A 23,920-nucleotide genomic window follows, 5' to 3' on the forward strand; every position below is an offset into this window, starting at 1 on the left:
GGCTTTTGCCCATGTTTTGGCACTGTCACTGGAGGAGAGGAATAGTATTTAGTGATGTGTTTTATTTGCAACTGTTGGTCTATCTCCAAGTTTGTCCTTTAATTTTTGATAAAGTGCTGGGATATTAGATTGGACCCTGGCAGGCGATGTCGTCCTCTATGAGCACTGCTTCTTATCAGCAGTGGCTTGTTGTGTACAAATAAGACCTTTTTACTTTTTCTTCTCACCTGGTTAACTTGAGTGTATACAGAAATCCTTATACAGCAATCTTTGTTACGTTATCACCCAACAAGGTAAATGGGATGAATCATTAAGTGATGTTTTTCAATGGTTTTGGAATCCTTACCTGAAAGAGTTAACTTCTGTTCCTATTTTTAGGAAATCGTATCATTATGGGTAAAAATCATGTCTTCAGATTCAACCATCCAGAGCAAGCACGAGCAGAAAGAGAGAAAACACCGTCAGCTGAAACTCCCTCTGAGCCAGTTGACTGGACATTTGCTCAGAGGGAGCTTTTGGAGAAGCAGGGCATTGATATGAAGCAGGAGATGGAGAAAAGGTAACAAAATAACTCAGAACTTCTACCTGAAACAAGGAGGAGTCAGCCTTAGGTTATTTGGGTGGTGTCTGTGCAAAACCTGAAGCTAGATTCTACCACATAGCATCTCTGCTACCTATTGTGAAGGTTCAGAAAGCTTCCTTGTTATTTCACTTCAGTGTTTCAGTGCTCTAACTCCTTTAAAAATCATGGGTAGGCACCTGCCACTAACCCTATAGAACTTTTGGTGAAGGACTGAGCTGCAGCTTATAGGGAGTTTCATTTCTATAGTACTGTAATAGACAAATAACAGTTCCCTTTAAGTGGAATGACTTTTAGTCTTGTAACTGTAATTCAGTGGGCTGTGCATGTAGAGTAACACCAACATGAAAGTAATGATCTCTTTGACTCCTTCTGTTCTTTTGTTCATCTTCAGGTTACAAGAAATGGAGATTTTGTATAAGAAAGAGAAGGAGGAAGCTGATCTCTTGTTGGAGCAGCAAAGGCTGGTATGTGTCCTTACTTCAGATTAACTATACTTTTGGCAAACAGTAATTCCTGTCCTTGCTTATCTGAAAGTTTAGGAAACCTGCTTAGGTGGTCTGCACAATGCAGTTCTCCCTTTGCTTTCAAATACTTTGTGCCTCCAGTGAATTATTACCAGTGTGAGCGAGCTCCTTCATGTTAATTCAGAGATTGTAGTTGACAGTGAAGAAGCTTTAATCAGTTCTTGTTGGGACGGGTTGGATTTCTTGCCACTTAACCTGAAAGAAGGGCATTTCTATGCTCTCTGGTTTTTGAAGTTCTTTTTCAGTAGTCTAAACAGCTACTTCTTGGGATGTGTGCCTTTATTTTTGTCTTGGATCACCAGAACATACTAATTTTCTACTGCCAAAGAGATTGGTAGAACATTGATATGCTAGGTTTATTTTTTTTAAGTGATGTCTGAAAATGTTGCTGCATTGTGCATGTTTTAACCCTTCTCCCTCCCCCTGCATGGAGTTCTTTGTAAGGGTCCTAATGGTACACATGCTGATGGTGGAGTTATGACTAGGGAGCAGTGTGCAAAGGGAATGTTACCTCATTCAGAATGATGGGAATTCCACCATTCCGCCTATTTCTTAAATAGAAAGTCTGATAAATTAAGTCTGATACAGGAAGACTTCAGTCTTCTCACAACAAGTATCTTTTGAAGTGCATTACAAATAGAAATACATGTAGTCTTCAAGCAGCCTGTGAATTTTAAAAACAAGAGCAAGCCCAGGAATGAAATCTAGATTTCCTTAAACCTGAGTCTCCTGATTTTGCTATAACTACATTGGGTTGTCTTTTAGCCCGCATGCAAATGTAGTTGTGCCTGAATTCTAATAAATATTCCAAAGTCATGATTCATTTGTTTGTAATACTAGTTTGAGACCACTGAAAACTGTGGGTTAAATGCATGCTGGGCTTTAAACTGTAAAGCTCTTCCCCTTCTCCCAAAGCCAGAATGGAGCAAAGTACTGTGGCTTCCATAGGTAGAAGCTACATAGTTTTTTTTAAAATTTATATTATACACTTAAAGATTTCTGCATCTCTAATTATTTCATTGTAAGGGACTCATTTCTTGGATGGAGAGGAGTGGCTGCAGACTTTGAACCAAAGCAACACTTAGTTCAGAAAGGAAGTTAAGATGCAACTAATGTAATGTTTCAGTTCTGCAATTTTATAGTTATAATTTGTGTAGCTGAAAGTAGTACAGCAAAAATCAGTTCAACGTGAAAATAAAAAAAGTTTGAGTATCGAGTGAATTTTGGCTATGTGCCAAAGGAGATGCAAGTAATGGAATTCCCTTCCTTAAATTCTGGCTGACGGGCATAAGCTAGGCTATTGCGTGAATTAAAAGATGTGAGAACTGGCTGTCTAGGGAGCTGCTCCAAATAAGGCTGTGTTTATAAAAAGCGTTGTGAAGGGAATTTGTTTCCCCATGTGCTTAAGATTAAGGGAAGGTTCTTTAGATACTGGGCTGTTTAATACTGTTGTAACATTGCTGATTTCTTTAAGCTTGTTCTGGTTTCGCTGATTTCAATTAGTGGACAAAGATGGAAGACTATCCTATATGCATTACCATTGTAACTCCTGAAGGACACCTTTCCTAGTTGTAAGGGATCATATCAAATGAGATCGTCGGTTTGTTAAGCAGTATCCTGCTTATTGCAATGCTCAATAAGAATATTTTAGATGACAGCAAAGCTTCTTGACACATCTTGATATTTCTGTGTCACTGCATGCATACAACAGTAGTTGAATAATGATTGGGAAATCTGGGAACGCATTTCAGCTTGTGTACCTTAAAAATACTTACATTGCTGTGATATCCAGCTGCAATATCAGGTTCTCTAACTTACTGCTATGTAAGACTGATATTGAAATAGAAATACTATTCTTATTCTAAATTGGAGTATAATCTTGGATATAAGAAGCTGGCTAATCATGTTTACCAGATTGTTTTGGTTTTGTGCTGAGATTCCAACCAATTTGGGTATTTGTTAGATATGCTATACAAAAAAAGATAAATAATAGCTCTTGTCCCCCCAAATTTACAACTAATTTGCCTTGCTAGTATTACTAGGGAAGAGAAATAATCATTCTCCCTTTCACAAATTGAATGTGAAAATGTGTTTAATAGAGCTGAAATCATCATCCTGGTTTTGTTGGTCATAATGCCTTTGCAGTGACCACTTGAGAGAGAGAGAGAGATGGGTATATACCTATATTAATTGCTCTGGTTAACCGCTGAGTGCACATAGGGCAATGACCACATAGTATCTGTTAATCAGCTTTTTATACGCAAGACATACTTTACCCATAAGTAGTAATATGGTAATTTTGTAACCTGTAAGAATAATCCTGTGGAATTTGTGACTTAATGTTTGAGTAGTTCGTGTTTTGCCTTTCTGGACGTAACTTTGAATGTGTAGATTGTACAGCGTTTTCCTCCAGGGCATCTTTTGTTTCCACTGCAATATGCAGTTTGTTAGATGCTGTTTCCTTAGGCTACAAATTTTATCGCCTGTAAACACACAAAGAGTTTATCTTCTGTTTCTAAAGTAGGAGAAGTTGATTCGCTAGTGCTGTTCTTAAATATTGAAAATACATAAAGTCACAAGAAGCTCAAATAATGTGAATATTAGGCTATGGAGCTTATTGACCATAGGGCAGAACAGTATTTCTTTTACTTGCTCTCATCATTCCCCAAACAAATTATATTGTATTCCCCATTCTTCGTGGTCTTCTACCCGAAGTCTTAAGTCTAAGAACCTGTGGTTCTGAGTCAATGACCTGAGTTTCGTTTGGTTTTAGAGTAACTGGCTGTTATTATTCTTGATATCTCATGTATTATAATTCTCTATGTGAAAAATAGGGATATTAGATACAGGTTCATTAGAGACTAACTGCTGTGTTTTATTGGAGATGTTTGGATCACAATAATAGATGAGACTTTTTGTTTGTTAAAGAGATGTCTTAGCTTAATAATCCTTTAGAGAAAAGTAGTCTGACTTTAATTCCTGGTTGCAGTATGCAATAATGGATATCTGTAACTTCTGGTGACAGTATACTTGAACAAACATTCCTAGCCTATGGAAACCTGAAGCACTGCTCATTAAAAATCATTTAGCAAAAGGTGGAAAACTTGTAATGAAGAAACAAAACACGCATAACTCTTAGGAAGTGTATGGAAGCTCCAGGCTCTAGGGTTTGAGAAGAGGACAAATCAAGGATATCAAATAGAGAATTTTATTAAAACAATTTAAAAAAAAAAAAGGTCATTGGTGCTACATTCTTCTGAAACTCATTCTTCGAACAGACAAGACTGTTAATTTTTTTTTTTTTTCTTTAAACTAAGCAACAAGGTGACAAATGGGAAAAAAAAACCCAAACCACAACCCACCTCTGAAACTCTGATTCTGGATATTCTTTTAGCTTGTAGCAAGTCTTGGAGTATGAACCACTGTCTTCACCTGTCATAGTGGCACTTACAGTCCTTTTAACATTGAACCTTTCGGCTGCTTCTGTTTCATTTTTTTCTTATCGTCTAACACTTCTCTGGCTGCTATTGTAGTGAAGTGGATTCTAAACTTGAGCATCCCTGCAACCACGTGCAACGTTACTAACCAGTGTTAACCCGACTTACTCTGGCTGCTCATGACATCTTCTATGATGGCTGTTGTGTTCACCTACCTGGGGAGGAATTGCTGAAAGAAGCAACAGCAGTCGCCAAGGCAAATGTGTGTGGCGGGAATTTGCATGTCTTTGTAGCATGTGTGAAGTGCAGTTTACACTTGGTTTTTATTTTTTTAATCAGGATCTTGGTTTTAGTTGATCTATTTAAAGATTTTTGGAAGGGATTGGGAGGGAAGAGTTTAGATTATCTGCTATTGTGAGATGACAAGACTTCTAAATTTAATGTTAATCTTAATTTAGCGAAGAGCTCCAATTTTGACAGTCCATGACTCTTGAAGGTACATTTTTAATGACCTAACACTCAGTCTTCAGGGACTTCCTTATCACTTGTTCTGTTTTGATTTTTTGATTTAGTTTTCTTTGCCTGCTACTTCTTGTTTAGCTTTTCCATTTTCTTACAATTTTAATTTTGGTTATTTTGGGGCCACTTCTTGATTTTTGTTTTTCCAAAGGATGCAGACTCTGATAGTGGGGATGATTCGGACAAGAGATCGTGTGAGGAGAGTTGGAGACTGATCACTTCCCTGAGAGAGAAGCTGCCCCCCAGCAAGCTCCAAACCATTGTAAAAAAGTGTGGCCTCCCCAGCAGTGGGAAGAAACGAGAGCCTATTAAAATGTACCAGATACCCCAACGTCGACGCCTTAGCAAAGACTCCAAATGGGTTACCATCTCAGACCTAAAGATTCAGGCTGTGAAAGAGATATGCTATGAGGTAGCACTCAATGACTTCAGGCACACTAGGCAGGAGATTGAGGCTCTGGCCATTGTTAAAATGAAAGAGCTTTGTGCCATGTATGGGAAAAAAGATCCAAATGAGCGTGAATCATGGCGAGCTGTTGCTCGTGACGTCTGGGATACGGTAGGAGTAGGAGATGAGAAAATTGAAGATGTTATGGCCAATGGTAAAGGAGTAACTGATGTGGATGACCTTAAGGTGCACATAGACAAATTGGAAGATATTTTGCAAGAAGTGAAGAAGCAGAACAACATGAAGGATGAAGAGATAAAAGTTCTTAGAAATAAGATGCTGAAAATGGAGAAGGTTTTGCCTCTGATAGGGTCTCCAGAGAAAGCTCAGTCAACCATAGCTAATGCTAAGTCTCCAAACTCTGCCGGTGTGGTGGATGTGGATAAGAAACCCACGGATGACTCCAAAAGAAGTGAGAACGATGATCTTGCTAAAGAGGAGCGTGTTTCTCAGTTAATGGCAGGTGATCCAGCTTTCAGACGTGGGCGATTACGTTGGATGAGGCAAGAACAGATTCGATTTAAAAATCTGCAGCAGCAGGAAATAGCAAAACAGCTTCGTCGACAAAATATGCCTCATCGATTTATTCCGCCTGAAAATCGCAAGCCTCGGTTTCCTTTCAAAAGCAATCCCAAACATAGGAACTCATGGAGTCCAGGCACCCATATAATTATTACAGAGGATGAAGTTATTGAGGTTAGAATTCCAAAAGAAGATGATAAGACCAGAGATGAAAACAAAGAAAAAGAAAGTAGAGCTGCTTCTAAAGACCCTCAGCAGCTGTGGAATCTTTATGGCCCGCAGAGGAATCAAGATAATATCCAAATTAACAGGCAGCAGTTAAACACACAGTCACAGCCTAGCAGTCAGCAGCAGCCATCACCTCAGTTGCGCTGGAGAAGCAATTCTCTCAATAATGGCTCTCAAAAAAGCTTGCGGCGTCAGACATCAGGCTCATCTGAATCATTGCACTCCTACAGCGGGCAACAGAATCCAGACCTGCAGACTTTCCAGCAAAAACGCCACATCCACCAGCACCGACAACCTTACTGCAATCACAACAATGGAGGCAGTGCAGAAGGCAATACAGCTAACTTCCACCCAAAACAGACTGACCGGCTTAACCACTATAACCAGTTTGTGACGCCCCCACGGATGAGGCGCCAGTTCTCAGCACCTAACCTCAAAACGGGCAGAGAAACTACAGTATGATTAGTTGGCTGAGAGTAGTCGGGGGGAGGAGGAAAGCAGGGGCAATTCTGGCTTATCATTGAGAAACAGCCAGGATTGGCTTTGCTTATGTCTTGGGTTTTGTTTGGCCAGGTAGAACTTGCGTAATTTGACTTACAAACACAAGGTACTGGCCCTTCCACCTGTTCGGTTTGCATGTGACTTTTGTTGCAGTTTAAACAACAATGATTGGAAGAACATTCTGAAAAATCGTAAGAACTTTTTTGATAGACTAGAAGTCTTGGAGGGAGGGATGTGGAGGGGAGAACTTCCCTGCTAGCTCATATACCAGGGTTTTTTTGTGTGTGTCTTTGAGTATTTTTCTAATGCTGAAAATATTGTCTGGAACTCACAAAGTGCTACCTTCCTCCTGTGTTTTATGTAGACAATCAAAAGAGGAATTTAGTTTATAGCATTGAATGTTTCTTGTGACCTTTTTCTTAGCAATAAGGAAACTGACCATCTGTTTTAAAATTGATCTGGCTGTTCAGAACAATATTTTCCACTCTTAACTCAAATTCTTAATAGTAGTAATAATCTCTGAACCAAAAGTTGTCGACTGACAAGATATGTGGCCTTTTTATAGAGAAATTAAGAAGAGCTATTGGGTCACAACAGTCCTACTCCAAGTAGATGTCTTTTCTCCTTCTGCTTAAGTTCATAATTATTGGTATGAAATTGCTGTGACAGTTAATACCTGCCTGAATGGATTTTTATGTCAGAATATATATATATTGCTGAAGCAATACTTTGGAAATAAGCTTTTTCTAATTCCCATTGTATCTCTAAATATAATAGTTTTTAATTATTATACAGAGACTATGGAAAGGAACTAGGATTTTTCAACAATCTGGTGCAGGAAGAAGCCTCAAAAAGCTAATTCTTTTTATTTTATGTTTTCAGCTTTCTCGAGCATGAGTCTGGGAGATGTTCTTGAAATAGTTATGAAGATTTACAGATCACTACTTTGAATTGGCTGAATTCTCCTCAAAGATAGGAGAATTGAGCTGTTTCACTTTGATGTGATACCTCATGTTAGTGCCTCTAGTCTTGGATTAAACCGCTATTCCAAGACGTTTTGAGGAGAAAATAAGACTTGTTTTCCTTCTCCCCACACTCAAAATGCAAGTTAAAAATTTTCATATCTATTCTGATCTGAAGAGGTCTATACTTGCAGGTGATTTGCCTTAAAACAAATGCTTGCAATCCCTACTTCAGATTGTTTCAAACAAATTGCAGAAAAACTATTGATTAAGGAATAGGCTTTATGAGCTTGGGGTTTTGTCGCAATTGGAGAGTCCCAATTTTAATTATACCCTTTCTTCTTTCTGAGTGCAAGACAAAATTGTACTTACTTTTGAAAATCTGTGGACTTAAGTATAAGCCAATCTAAAGCTTTGAGGACTTACTTTACATTTAAATGTAACTTGAATACAATTTTTAAAACAAAATTGGCTACTATACCACATTTGGTGAGATAGGTTCACTTTGCAGTGTACCTGTACAGTTAAATGATTTGTACTGTTTTGCACAAATATCCTTAATTTACCCGAGGTTGCTTATTTTTTGATACAATATAAGCCTTACTGGTAATTGTTACTCCTGTGTATTTCAGCGTAGCTGTAGATGAGTAGGAAGTGCCTCAAGCTTACTGTCCATCTTGGTTTTGTTTCCTGTCCTATGTACCCCCCCAATTGTGCATGGTGTAGGTGCTGGTTGCAACATGTTACATGGCAACCATGCACCATTTACGTATCGATTAATCAAGTGTCAACTCTTAAGTCTCTGCACATGTGTTACTGATAGGATACTGGCCCGCAGATGTAGGCGATACAAAGTCAGTCCTCTACCTGTCCTGAAAGAACGAGCTGGGCCCATCACTTGGGACTTTTTTTTTTATGGCAGGTTTAATTTTGTGTCCAAATATAGCTTTGTAACTTGCATTTGTGTCATGCTTTGGCCTACTTGAATGAAGGAAATAAAGCATCATGTCCAAAAATGTCTTGGTTCTTAAAGAAAAGAAGCCTTGTAGATGAGCAATACTTTCTTTGAGCTTGAGTCAGAATTGCAAAATGAGTTTTGGGTTGCAAATAATATTTTGCTGTTGCCTTTATTTTAGAATCCTGTTCTAGTAGTGCATTGCACTTTGTTTTTGTGTGTGTCAAGAGTAATGAGTTCTTTCAGATCCTCAAAAAGGCGTGGGCTCTCTTAAAAATGCATGCTTGGGAAAATCCCCTCAGTTCTGTAGGAATACATGAGCTAGAGTTAGTCTGCGTGGGATAGGTCGTGAGAGAAGACAAAACCAATTTTATCTTGTGTCCCATTTTTGTTGAGGATTGTGGCTGCCTATGTGAAATCACCACGTGATTGAGCATGGAGTAATTTTGAAGTCCATGCAACTACATGTACTGACGTGAGATTAAAAACTCAAGCTACTTGATATTTTAATGCTAGACACTAAAAAGTTTTTGCCAACTTATTTCAGCTTAAAAATCTGAGAAGAAATATCTGTAAATGCCTGGGTGGTGGTGATGAAGATGAACAATAGGTTGCCATCAGTTTGTCTTACCCCACTATGTTTGTGCAGCACTAGAAAAACAACCCTGCTTATTCTGTTGTATGATTTGACAAAAAAGGAAAAGGATAGTCAATGTCAAAAATGGAGTCCAGTCTGCTCAGAGGAAGCAGCTTTTTTCCTGGGTTTTAGGATGATATTACAGAAATGAAACTTGGGGGGGAAAAAATCCTATAAAAGTAATTGCCCACTTTAAGAATTGAATATTAATTATGGTGCAGTGCCTCATCTGATAAAGGAAGCAATGTGAGAACTTGTGGATCTCCTTGCACTATTTAGAGATACACACACCTTTCACTTCAAATTCTCTATTCATGGAGCTGATGAACAGTAATACAGCTGCTTCCATAGAAGACCGTGTGAAAAGGCGTTCAGGATAATGGAAATGTGGCATCCATGATGGGAGTGCTGGTTTAGTAAGCTTAATTACCATTGCTAAGTGCTGATGTGCTGTGTGCTTTGACAGCTGGCTTGTATCCACCTGTGCCTTAGTGATGATTTCTTACATATCCTTTAGGACTCACTAGGGACATGTGGATTTGGGGTGGGAGTGGGTGGGGGGAAATGCATGCCACTAATGCTCCTCTGATTGACTTCAACATCCTTTCTCAAGCAATCTGAATTTAGGGATCTGTCAAATTAGAGGATGCTATTTGTATCAGTACATTCAGCATAGTTTCAATATCTCCCTCACTGTTTGTTCTTTATCCTTTATATGTTGAAATTTGTTCTTTATCCTTTATATGTTGAAATTTGACTTGGATACTTCCCATTGAACCACTTCAGGAGCTGCCACATGAGAAATCTATGCTGTGTACCCATTTGTACTGTAAAGAAAGCAGTGAGCTGCCTTTGAATTAAATGGGATTTTCAGATATGTCCATTGTTTAAGCAAAAACAAGTTTTGGATTGTCTTAAGAGCAAGCATCTGCCTTGTGAAAAGCAGAACTGGTTTGTATTGTAACAAGTGCTCTTTCAATAAACTATGAAATACTCTTGTAAGTGTCAGATTTGTCTCAGTGAAATGGAAATGAAATTTGATTGCAGGCTTGTCCTAATTTTATTTTTTGTCTTGGGGTTGGTATTGTTCTCGCACAGTTAAAAAGGTTTCGTTAATTGTTCCTTAATCTGTTTCTTCTAAGTCTGTCCACCCTGATTTTTCTTCTGTTAAGTTAGGTGAAAAGCAGCCTACACAGATTTGTGTCTACTGTCACATAGCTTATTTAAATTAAAAAAACCCCAAACATTAAAAATAAAAGCTTTTTCTAGCACAAGGGGATACAAGCCATACTCCTCTTCAGTGCTGTCCCATTGTACCGTATTGTGTGCTGTTTATTTAAATTCTGGAAGAAAATACAGAGCTGGCTGTTCTCTTATTTGCTCACTGAACACCAAAGAAACTGACTTTTTTGTATACCTGAAATACAGGAGGGAATCACACACACTGCAGTACCTTTGCAGACATCACGTAGATCCAAAGAATCCAAGTTGTTATGGTACAGTGTTCTGCTTAAAAAGCTGGTCCAGTCTGGTCTTAAAAAGCTTGGCCTAATCTGAGTGTATGATTTTTAATTTTTTTCCTGTTTTCACAAAATCTAGGAATGTTGTGACTTTAGATATGTCCATGCCCCTGGACAAAATAAACTTTTCATTCCCTTTTTCCACATTTGTGGAGCTAATGATATCAACCAGTTTGAAGCTGTACAACAATATGCATTGGGTTCCGGGGAGTCTAGGGCATGGACCTTCAGGGCAGCTTCTAGATGCAGGTTTTTTTCCTTTTCTAGCAATTGAGGCACTTTTAAGTTGGTACTAACAATTAGGTGTGTATTGCCACTAATCAGATCTGGAAACGTTTGCCTGGAGAGCTAACCAATCTCTCCAGTAGAGCAAACCAACCCCTTTTAGAGTGCAGTCAGGGCATCTTCTGTCTGAACCAACCTGAAATTCATCCTTCATCTATTGCTCAGTGCCCATTATTTTTAAATACTACCATAGTATCAAGTGCCAGGAGACAATCTTAGTCCTGTTTTTCTCCTTAGGGAAATGGTACCTATTTCTTTTTTTCATTATGGGAAAACAAACTTCAATTCTTTGACTTGGTTTTAAAAGTAATGTTTGTTAGTGTGGAGTCAATAAAAGGTGTCTGCTTATAGTAAGCATTTATTTATCCAGGTATTTAAATGTACAGAAGATATACTTACTTGGCTCACAAGGCTGAAAATAGAAGATAAGAAGCAGATTTTTATCTTTGAATGAATTTAATGTGCCTGGATTTTTCATGGTGGAAGTAGAATTTTCACAGTGGAATGCTCCTGATTTTTGACCGTTCCCTCTGCAGTTTTTTCAGTTTCTCCAAAAGAATCTGATCAAAGATTCTACCTTAAACACCACTTGAAGAGCTTTTCTTTTCTTCATTTCTACAATCTAGCTGCTCAAAATGACATCCTCAGATTATCTACTTCAGACTACAGGAAAATAAATTATTTTGCCCTTCCTTACACATAAGAGAAACTTGTTTCTGTCACTTCACATCTGACCTGTTTTATCTTGGTTTCAAATGTAATAGCATTATCTACATGAGTCGGGGGGAAAGATCAGAGACAGTGCCTTTATGTTAATGAATTTTTAAGAGTACACTGGCTATTTCATAACTAGATAATTCTGAAAGTCCTCACTGAGTCTAGAATAGTGCTTTGGTGAATCATTAAGAATTTCAGAGGGAATATCAAAAGAAATGATATATTTGTCTGTAGTTGTTTTGCTGCTGGGCTATGCTTTACTTACACTGTAAGTATGTAGCTATCTTAGAGTGAATGGAGCAGACACAAATGAAGAAGGAGCGTTTTAGCCAAATAAAATTTCAAGAGGAAATTAGAAAATAAAAATGCAGCCCTCGTACAAAGGCTGTATATCTCTATTTGTTCAGTTTTCTCTCCCTAAAGGTCATGGGTATTGAATTAATGGTATTGAAAATTCTGCGCTTTCTAAGAGCACAGCTACCATTTTTTAATGCTACTGCCAGGAAACATTATTTATAAAATTAAAGGAACGTGCTTTGGTTTATCTCCTTTCCAAATACTGTCTAAAGGTCTTTCTGACTAACTTGTGTTAAATTTGACACAATCACATTTATGGCAGTGTTAAGTACTATACTTGCTGTATGAAAACAAAGTAATGTGGCTGTTTAGGTGGGATGCTTGAATAGGATGGGAGGAACGTGTACAGCTTTTCCTGTATAGCTGTGACTTAAGAATGCATTACTGCAAACAGTGCATTGGAAGAATAATTTTAGAATATGGAACTATGGAAGAGAGAAGGTTGGAATACAAGAGGAGTGGCTTCAAGAATTCTCCTTAAGAACGCTGTAACTCTCTCAGTGAATTGTTGTTGCAACTGTTGTATAAAAATCTTGAGAGGCCAGTTTAATTTGTGTAACACGCGCCAACGGATTACCTTAAGAAAATGAAATGCAGTAGTGAGATAGGCTCTGAGACCAGGAGCACAGTAACTGTATCTGTTCTAAATATCTTGACTTTGTATTTGTTTTACCAGCAAATAATGAAAGGGTCATTAGGTCTTAGTAGCATTTACTTCAAGGCATGATTATGCTGAACAGGAAGAAAATGCTCTTATACCAGAAGGTATTGTTGAAATGCTTCTTGTGGGGAAACCTCTGCACAGACTTTTCTGCCCACTTGCTGGGGCGGTGGTATTTTTTTTATCTTCTGGTATATTAAATACACATGTGAGAGAGTGATACTTGCATCCCAAGAGGAAAATCTAATTGAAAACAAAATGTCTTTTTTTCCCCCTAAAATCTGAAATGAATTTTTTTGTATCAAAAGGCAAATCAGTGGTGCTGTTAATCCTTCTGTTTGAGAAAATGAAGGTGAATAATCCTCTCCTTTTAAATTTATTTCTGTACTTTTCTCTATTTCTGTCTCTTTCCTGCCTCCCTGAAAGGAGCAAGCAGGTTCCCCGAAAAATCCCTTTTCTCTAGTCTTTAGCAAAAAAACCAAACCAACCTAAACTTTTCTCTCTTGCAGATACTATGAGCATGTATATCTGATGATTTTAAAAAACAACACTACTGTCTTAATTGTATTGGTCTCTGTCGTCTCTCTTTTCAAGGAGAGATTATACTAAAACAATAGATGTTGATATGTGACCGCTGAGCATTAATGGAAATGTCTTTATGTATTTGTTCTCTGTGTCTGTCATTCCATCTGAGGTGTTAGTCTCTCTTAACTGTTCTCCTTGCTTTTGTCTGTCCTCCTACACGGTATCTCCTCTCTCCCCACAGGACTATGAGAGTAAGCTGCAGGCCTTGCAGAAGCAGGTAGAGACACGATCCTTGGCAGCTGAAACAACAGAGGAGGAGGAGGAGGAGGAAGAAGAAGGTGAGTTTGAAGCTAAAAATAATTTGGATATAGCCAAGTATAAAGGAACAGTTGCTATAATGTCTCTTGCAATAGATAGAAAACTTGCTTTGTAAAGCTGCAAAGCGCTTTATAACTTCTTGATCTGTAACCTTCACAGCGTGTATTCATAGAGTAAGTTCTGCATAAACAGTAGATATACATCCCCAAATTCAATTGATGCACAAAGTAGATTAGTTTAACTACAAACTTTGATTTGGTGGTCTTGAATTTGAAAGAGTCTCTCTCTTCTTGGCACTAACAGAGTTCAGATGTCTTAAACCAAAAGAATACTGTTGCCTTTGTTTCCTTGTTTTAATTTTTAGGTTTCTTTTTTCTCTGTGGTAGGAATTCTTAAGAATTCATGCTGTGACATGTCTGTATAACTCCATTTCTGGACAGTAGATAGAGTTTATTATTCCCATAATACTTGCTTTCATTCCACTGTTTCACCATTTGGCTTTAATAATTGCTAACTAATTTAAAATAATATGAGTAGAATTAGTTTTGTTTTCTCTGTTCCAAATCCCCTTACTTAATCGTTATATCTCCACTGCTAGTGGTGTGCAAGTTTGAATCCAGTTTTTAATCACTGAATAATAAAAATGCAGGTTTTTATTTTCTGTTCTCCTCTTCCAGAAAAGGTGTATAGAATTTGATGACACAGTCAGCAGTAGTATTAGATACTGCATGTGATGGTTTAGAGAAGAAGCCACAGTGTTTTATGTCTCCGTTTCTTTGCTCTTCCTAGTGCCCTGGACACGACATGAGTATGAGCTCGCACAATGGGCTTTCAGGAAGTGGAAATTTCATCAGTTTACTTCACTGAGGGACCAACTCTGGGGAAATGCAGTATATCTGAAAGAAGCCAATGCAATCAGTGTAGAGTTAAAGAAAAAGGTGGGGACATGCAGGTTTTTTAATTTTCTGACTCCTCAGTTTTGACTATAATCCTGCTTCAAACGCTCAGAGTTACTTGTGATCTTTAAAGTTATATGTTTCTTGCTTATTAGTTTGGGCTTTAAAAAGCATCCAGAAAATTGTGGTTCTTGGATTCAGACTTCTGGCTGAATTAACATCCCGTGCAAATCTGGTTGATATATTCTTCTCTTCTTCATTTCCCTTACGCTGTTCCTGTCAATATCATAAACACATGTACATGTGCATCTCCCCAGGGCACTGTCTTTTCCTTTTTGCTTCTAACTTCCTGTGGTCATCCATCTTTCCAAGAGAAGTGGGTGCTGCAGGATGTGCCAGGTCTATAGTTTTCCAGACCTCTGCTACCTGTGACAATAAAGACAAAATACGTGTCCTCAGCTGGAAAATATGTTTTATGCTATTTTGAAACAACAAAAAAAAGTGACATAAAAAAACCCTGAATGTTCACAGAGATGAAAGTCAAACTGGCTTCTTATGTTGCCTTAGGTTTGGTCTCTGTCCCCTTTGTGATGCTGATATCTGCCTTCTCAGAACTAAAGTATTTTTTCTTTTTCCATTCAGGTGCAGTTTCAATTTGTCCTGCTGACAGACACCCTCTACTCGCCACTGCCACCAGAGCTTTTGCCCACTGAGTTGGAGAAGACCCGGGACAATAGGCCTTTCCCCCGTACAGTGGTAGCTGTGGAAGTCCAGGATCTGAAGAATGGAGCAACACACTACTGGTCCTTAGAAAAACTCAAGTATGTAAACATTACTGGAGAATAAACTTCCTTATATCCAAGGAGCTTCACTGAAAAATTTCACTTCTTGCTGTTCATTCTCTGTTTTATTTGTTTTTTCTTTGTGTCGTCCCAAATGCCAACTTTCCAGACAGGGTGATATGTTTTAAATACCAGCTTTCTAGATTCTTTCAACAAGTGCATTTGTTCTCCAGTGTCTTACCTCACTTCCACATTTAATTTTTGTGACCTGAGGTTAGATTTTGTTTTTTAAATCTAACAAGGCTCATCACAGCTCACGTCTCTGCATTAATTTTTTTTAATGTTCCTTTCACTGTAAAAGTTTCCTTGCCACCTGCTTTTATATAACCTAGTAGTATAGGGCATAATTTATAATAAAAAGCTTAAACAAAGTTTCTATTTCTATGGAAGCTACACAAATTCTGACTGTAATCTGAACTATTATCATCATATTCTTGCAAACAGGTAGAAGACATTTGTCTTTTCCCCATTCTCTAAATACTGACTGAATAACTTTTTTTTCCACTAATAACTTCCAGATGAAGGATCTTGCAGTGTGAAAAACTTGTTTTCTTCAATAAAATAAATAAGTAAATAAAAGTCTATAATGAAATCAATTCGCTTTTGAATCAAAATGCCAACATTTCTCGAGTTAAATGTGAAAAACTGCCTAAATTACTCAGCAACATTATCTGATGCAAAAAAAGAAGCAAAAAATATGCTAGAATTAGATGTGAAAGAAGAATATTTAGAAGTTTGAATGAACTGAGATTTACGTAAGCTTCTGCAGTGACCTTGCTTTGTGCTTAGTGTGCTTAGCCTACAGAATTTTTCCCAGAAACCTTAACATGTCAGAGAATTAGTACAGTGCCGAACTTAGCAGTATGGACTCCTCTGTTCTTTGTTCTCCCTTTCCTATGTGTAATTTGGTAGAGGTGAAGTAAGCATACCCCACTTTGTGTTCTCTGCTTTTTTTATTCACTCTCTATTAATTTTTTAATCCTGCTTTCTTCTGTGCAGGCAGAGGTTGGACCTGATGCGTGAGATGTATGACAGAGCTGGGGAAATGGCGTCGAATACACAGGACGACAGTGAAAGCACAATGACAGGCAGTGACCCTTTTTATGATCGCTTTCATTGGTTCAAGCTTGTTGGAAGGTATGTCACAATAATCTCAACTGCTGGTGCACTGGTAACTCTTGTCAGTTCTGGATGAACTTTGACTTTGAATGTGGCTATAAAAACTGTATGGCCGCTAGTGTTAGTTGTGTGTTATCTTTCAGGGATTTCTGATAGACTTAAAATATAGTGAAGAGCAGAAAATGGTGTTTAGAATGTTGCCAGTTCTGGTGTAACCTTGTAGAATCTGATTTGACTGAACCCTTAGTAAGTTATAAGTTTATTTTAAAGAAAATGTGGCTAGCTAAGTTCTATCTGAAGTCACTGGAGCAGAGCTGGGAGAATAGGAAGAACACTGGAAACTGAGGGGAAAAGTGGCCTAGGGCCATATGTGGTTCAAATAGCTTGGTCATATCCTATGAAAATACCTAGTATCTGATGGGATTCTTTAGTATTCCTGATGTCGGCTGCACCTTTACAGTATTTTATTTGCAAAAATGCTAAATGTTGGAAATAAGAATTGTAGCTCTGTTAAATGGATGTGCTCTCAATATCTGTATGTTCAGCCATGTTTATATTCATTTTTCATTTGCCTTCTGCTCAGTTCAAGGATGCTCTTCCTGACTGTTAGCAATCCCTTTCCTTACGTTTCATTGCAGTCCAGATGGTTTGAAGCCTTTGCTTGTCGTTCAGGTGGTCTCTGTGTGATGGCAACAGACAGCTGTTAAATGAAGCATTCTTCTTTCCCCTCACTCTGTTAATTGGTATTCCATTAACCGATATCTAGTTCCCCCATATTCCATGGCTGCGTGAATGAGCGTCTTGCTGATCGCACGCCCTCCCCCACTTTCTCCACGGCTGACTCCGACATCACTGAACTGGCTGATGAACAGCAGGATGAGATGGAGGACTTTGATGATGAGGCCTTTGTGGATGATACTGGCTCCGACGTTGGAACTGAGGAGGGATCAGACCTCTTCAATGATGGGCGCGACCCGTTTTACGACCGATCCCCTTGGTTCATTTTAGTGGGAAGGTTGGTGAGGTTACTGTGAGAATGGCCAAAAGGGACCAGCTCTTGCTGTAAACTGCAATGGCTTTGCCTTGTGCTGCACAGAATATCTTGTCAAGCCAGCCAAAATATCTATATACATAAATTGGAATTGCCAGACAATGAGTGTAGTTTAAGTTTTAAATTCCCATGTCAGAGGCCATGAAGGCCTAAATAAAAATTGAGAAAATAACCCTTAGATGCAACAACGTGGGGAAATATATTTCTAGATAACTGTCACAATATAGACTGAATGTGGTTTTGCTTGTGTACAGTATTTAAGCATTATTTATAGAATGCTCTATTTAGCCATTGCAAGATCACTTAAGATAGTATTTGTAGCATGTAATTTTCTTCCATGGAAGAGAATCTGAGAGTATGGTGGAAAGTCTTTAAGTCCAATCCAATAAATCAATTTTTTGAAAACTCATCTAACAACTTCTGTGTCTGAAGAGAAAAGATGGCATGAGGAGAAAGAAGAATGGTCCTTTCTGAATTTGGAAAAGAGTATTCTTTGAGATGATTTGGCTTCTCAGATTATGCATGACTCTCGATAGCAAGTATTATGTAGTGAAAGGATCATCATCATTAAAATTCATTGGCTGGTGGTATTTATCAGAGATTTCCCCATGCACTGTGCTGGAATTTCTGAAACAATTTGCTTAAATGTATTTTAGATTATTATCTGTTTGCTAATCTAGGTATGAGTAAGGCGTTACCAGATCTCAGTCTGTGGTGTAGACTCTAAGGACAGCAAGTTGCATTAAAAGAATGTAGTATTTTGTCACTGTTTCTTCACAGATAGTCTTGCTCAACCATGTTACTCGTGACAAGAAACAGATTTTATTTAGTGACTTTGCTCCCCTCTCTTCTGCTCCCACTCCCCCAATTACGCTTTTTTGCTTATTTGATCACGCTGTAAGCCAATCTACTTGTTTTAACAGTAACAGAGGTGGTTACCGCAGGCGTTGTACAAAAGAGGGGGTAAGACTCCATGACTGGCAGAAGGGAGGAACAAAGGAGAAGGGACCAGAGCTTGCCTTTGTCCTTTTCTGTGATTGTACACAGGGAAGACTTAATGGTCAGGAAGGAGGGATGTTTTTGCAGTTTCCTCAAATGAAGGAAACTTGATTGCATTATTTGTGAAAATGAAGAACTGAGTTTGTCAGTCTTTTATCAAGCTTTTAGATTAGTTTAGCTGTGTTGTCTAACCTTATTCTTTGCCTTTAGGGGACCTGTTTACAAGCTGTGATTGAAACTTGGAACTTCCTTGATCTAGTCTTTGAAACAAAAATTACAGTTACTAAAGATGCAGGAAATCACATTAGTCCTCTCTGATCTCTGTGAATTTGTTCCCTTATGTGCAATGTCTAATGTGTTTTTTAAAATTTAAGTCTTTCAGGTTAATTTGATCCACCAGAGTCAGTTTGGGAAAGCCATCTTAACTGGCTTGGAAGTGGTTGTCAGCTAGTTAAAGCATATGTGCGCTGTTTGCAATGGCTAGGACTGCTTGCTTGTAACAGTGCTGGCATACTCAGCATATTCTCCTGTTGTGTGTGTTCTTTCAGAGCGGGGCCTTCAGTGCTTGGGAAAAAGTTGAGCTATTCATCTTCATTTCACAAACTGTTCAGGAAGCACAACACAAGCTGAGCAAATACAGTGTATAATGAAAACAGTTGTGCTTCCTGGCAATTACACAACTTGCTTCCCATTTCCATGTATTAAAAAGAATACTGAGCTCTGTCTCTATAGACAGACATAGGGAGCTGCAGCAGTTAAGAGTACTAGCCTCAACCATGTAAGCTGCACACATTAAGGAACTCTGCTTGGGTTGTAAATTGTATTGAGGCATGACAGTTTGTATTATCTCCCAGTAGACAGCTGAATGACTTTTTCCCAGTTGTTGGGTTCTATTTTGTCTATTCCTGTTCTGTTCTTTTGTTGTGCTAATTCTGTCAGCAGAAAGCTGTTAGACTGTTTAGCACCACTAGGTAGAAACTATTTTAATTCCTCGGTGTCTTCCAGCATGAGAATTCCACTTTTGAACAGTGTGACTTACAAGTATCAGAGGGTATGTCCATCTGCATAGATACTGTCTTTAGCACAAGGTAGTGTTCAATTTAGAACAAACCCAAAATTCCTTAACACTTTTAACTGTGTACTTTTTTATATGTTGTGGAATGTGTAGGACAAAAATAAAATAATTTTTAATATTTTTTTGGGGGGGCGGGGGGTCATCAGCAATAAGGAGTCCAGGTCACAAAGGAGAAGAGGAGAAATTGGTCATGTAGTTATCCAACTCCTTGGGCATCACAGTATTTTTTTTCTCTCTCTGTGCTGTAACTGTCTTTTATTTGTATTATAACTATTAAAGAAAAGGGAAATAAAGAGCTGGTCCCTTTAGCCATCTCTTCTGGCATGCTGGGCTGTCTTTAAGGCTGATTCTATTTAATGGTGTGACATATCAAGCATTTGCTACGTTTTTAAGGGAGGTGGGAGAGGACTATGGGGTATTTTATTTAAATCTTGAATTGATGTGTTTATTTAAAAAATATCTGTCATCATTCTGAGTTGTGTTGGTTTTGTTTTGATGTTTAAAAAGAGATTGTGTTTGTTAAATTTAATTTCTAGTTTTGTTGTGAGTATGCCATTTTACCTCACCAATCTTTCTGCTAATACAGCTTCCCCTCTTTCAGTCTGCTGGGCTAAGGTGCAGGGGGGCACTTGCATATGGGTCGTTTGGGGAGTGGGAGTCCTCCCAGATGTGGGAAGAGGAGGAGGATAACCTTAAGATTTCATCCACTCCTAACTTGGTACTGTCTTGTGATGAAGCAGATGGAACGGCACTGGAAGGCGATATTGCTGCATAAACCAGCACTTTTCTCTGTACAGCAAATGTGCTATTGCTCTCCATTCTACAGAAGAGATCCAGCATTTTCATCACCAAACAGGAAGCCTAAAACTTTTTGCATGATGTGCTTTTCTTTCTGTAAGTTAAAATGATTCCAGTGAGCCAGGTGAATGGATGGAAGGAAGTTAAGGAAGATGAGAAATATTTTATTCTTTGGGGTGGTCATTTTACTGAGGTGACAAAATTGTAGTTGCTGATAAAGCTGAATGCTTTGGCTATCATATGCAGCTTCAGAACTTTAGCCGTGCAAATAAAAATATATTTTTATTTTTTATGCAGTTAGTGCTTTCACTTTCCACTAGTTTGGCTTTGAAGTAGGAAGACTTCTGTAATGACTGCCTCTTTCAGTTAGTGAAACTGTCTCTTACTGTATACATATCAATGCGAGGCTATTTAGATTCCTTTCAGTTGGGGGAAAAATGTCCGTTCTCCCTAGCTTGAAATGTGGTTTTCAAACTGCGTGTGTTTTTCGTGTTGAGCATATAACTACATACCTTCCCGAACTCCATCCCTGGTCCAGTCCAAGTGAACAATTCCAATTTGTTAGTGTGAGGGACTGTTTTTCTTGTATGGTGGGATGCTGCTTTCTCAAATGAGCACCACCTGCAATTTCAAAGCTAAAAATGAAAATATTTTCTTAGAGAGAAAAATTAAACTTCTCATTTTGTTACTTTAAATTTAGTCTCTTCTCCCTTCCCTGCTTTATCAGTGCTTACCTCACTTTGTAGCAGACTGAAAAGGAGTTAGATCCTAATCTTAGTCAAGTGTTACGTTGCAGTTGTGGTTTTTTTTGTTGTTGTCATATGGTTTTCTTAAATTATTTTTTTTTTTGCTTCTTTTGTAGTCTTATTAATCATTCTCTTCTCTATTGCATTTTGTCACCACTTTGTTTTTAGTAGCATTATTTTTGTCTCTTTGGTTCACAACTGACACCTGTTTGACTACCTTTTCATTTCAAGATAATCCATTCATTCTGGGAACGGGCACGTAAACCCAAGGAGAAACACTTATTTTTTCTAACTTTGGTCCTTAGCTACATGTCACAAGGAATTAGTTCGGATCAGTCTTGCTGTGTTCATGGAACAAATTCTACAGCTGATGTCTCCAGATGGAGGCAGTGAACATCTTTCTCAGTCCTCTTTTGTCATGCAGGACTTTCCCTATGCATATTAAACAATAACAGTTATAAATTTCAGGAATTATTTCTGCTTAATAATAAAGACTAATAAAAAGGACTCCAAGAAGGAAATCCAGTTAAACAAATGACTGGTGTTTAGTATAATTTAATACGCATAAATTCATAAAAATTACATACATAATTGGTTAGTCGCTTTAAATTTAATGACTGGTAAAACTATTGGTTAAACTTCTATGCATCTCAGTACTCCTCTGAAGTCTGAAACAGCTCACTTAAATAAACTGAACTCTGAAACAACTCACTCAATAAATAAAGCCTTCCATTTTTACTCCTTGTTGAGAGCCATTCTTTACCTGACTTGTTACGCTTCTCAGCATTTAAAGTTTTGCTCAAGCTGACGACACTGAAGTGTGGTGTTCTAAGAACTTTCACAATTCATTGCAGAAACATAAAATAACGTAATAACATTAGTCTAACTTTTCATTAAAAATCTGTGCAATAAAACTTGTTAACTCATTGTTCCAAAAGAGACCCTACTTGTACATAACTTTAAAAATTAGTGTGTGGCAGGGTCATCGAGTGCTGGACCTAAAGGCTGCTTTTCCTATTGTAAACTGTAATTTCTAAATGAGTGCACTAGAGTACTGTTGTGGTGTTTTGTTGTTTGGTTTGGTTTGGTTTTTAAAGAAATAAATATAATACTGCTAAAGATATTTAGCTGCGAAGACTAGCAGTCTTCCACTGTCTGTACACTCAGTGAATCTTCCAAGAAACCTCAGAGATGACTTATGGTTTATTGGGGATTGCTGATTACTCTGCATGCAGTGTTACCAAATGAACATAGACGAGAGAAAACATTCAGTCAGTCTGTTTTGAAGAGTGTTTTTATATTTTCAGTAAAATATTTGAGGCTGTGTGAACACAGTAGATCAATTCTCTTTTAATTTACCACTTGAAACTAGACTCATGAGGTGGAAAACTCAAATAATTCTTTATAATCAGTAGCTCCTTGGTAGACTTCTGCCATTTTGCTAACAACTCCATTTACAACAGTAGTGCATCTGAAATTACCTTTTATAAAGCCATCATCTTCAATTGTCTCCTTCATATGTTTTGTAACTCACTAATATAAACCCTGTGTCTGCAGTATACTCTGATTTAGAGTATTTTGTGGCTTCACTTAGTTTTGACACAGCTGCAGAGCCCTGTGTGGACAATATGGGTACATGACTACAGTGCGGGTCTAATAGATGGAGTAAAGTAGCCTGAAGATTTGAATGTCCCATTAGCCAACCAAATACTGCAGTCTGGTTTTGCAGATGATTGCCTAATGCTGTTTGTGTTTTCTTTCCTTCCTATTACCAGAGCATTTGTATACCTGAGCAATCTACTGTACCCAGTGCCTCTTATTCACAGAGTAGCTGTTGTTAGTGAGAAAGGAGAAGTACGAGGATTTCTGCGAGTAGCAGTGCAAGCTATAGCAGGTGAGATACTCCCAAGAGTTTTACATTGCAACTCTTTGGTACACTAGGAATAGCTGCAGCTTTAAAAAACAGGCAAACAAATCAAACCATTCTCAAACCTGAATAATTTTAGTGTTGCAAAGAACACTTGTTCTTTATTATTAACTTGCTTTTGAAATTTTTTCATTGGTGTGAATCATATGGACCAAGCATGAATAAATCTTGAATTAATGCTGCAGATCAGAAGCTTTTAAAGTGATGGTGTTGACCACTGAAGTTCATACCTGGCAGCTAATGCAACATTGCTTTTTAAGACAATGAAAGGGATAACTAGTGTCAGTAAGCCTAAAAACTAAAAATAAAGCAAAGGTTTTCTTTCTGGCACAAAGTATAAACAGTGAACAAGGGTATATGCAAGTTTGATAGTTGTGGTGACTTGCAGGAAAGTTACATGTACAAAGTGTTTGTTCTTCTCAAACTATCCTTTTAAATAATGCGCAGAAACGTGCTCCTCCATTGTCTGACTGAATAGCATGTGAAAAAGTTCCTGAACTGGTGGTTTTCAGCATAGTATGAACAGAAATCAGCAGCCATTTTTCCATTTCATTGTCTCACTAAAATGTATTGAGACTTAGAAGCTGCTTTAACATACTGTTTAATCAGCAAGAATTACCAACTTTTCAGAAGAGAAGGGTAGATAATATGAGGAGGATAACTGCTTCATCAGGTTTTAAACTGCCCTTGTATGCGTGCCAGAGCTTAACTGCAGTCTGCTAGTCAGCTGCTAATATTTTATATATTTTTATATAAATTTTATATATT

At 37.9% G+C, this 23,920-nt stretch overlaps 1 protein-coding gene across 1 annotated transcript in view; it reads left to right on the top strand.

Moving 5' to 3' along the window:
- The window catches only part of LOC104169087 (kinesin-like protein KIF1B), a gene marked incomplete at both ends in the record, with an annotated part of 48,285 nt that extends 25,166 nt beyond the window's left edge, over positions 1-23,119 (top strand). The window contains 8 exons of the mRNA XM_009709900.1: positions 379-559; positions 975-1,047; positions 13,623-13,719; positions 14,489-14,637; positions 15,238-15,416; positions 16,437-16,574; positions 17,323-17,571; positions 23,001-23,119. Of these exons, the coding sequence (XP_009708202.1) occupies positions 379-559; positions 975-1,047; positions 13,623-13,719; positions 14,489-14,637; positions 15,238-15,416; positions 16,437-16,574; positions 17,323-17,571; positions 23,001-23,119 (1,185 nt within the window). The remainder of the gene's footprint in view (positions 1-378; positions 560-974; positions 1,048-13,622; positions 13,720-14,488; positions 14,638-15,237; positions 15,417-16,436; positions 16,575-17,322; positions 17,572-23,000) is intronic.
- Between the last annotated feature and the right edge of the window lie 801 nt (positions 23,120-23,920).

Source organism: Cariama cristata, unplaced genomic scaffold, assembly GCF_000690535.1.
Source record: "Cariama cristata isolate BGI_N322 unplaced genomic scaffold, ASM69053v1 scaffold18331, whole genome shotgun sequence".
NCBI lineage: Eukaryota > Metazoa > Chordata > Aves > Cariamiformes > Cariamidae > Cariama > Cariama cristata.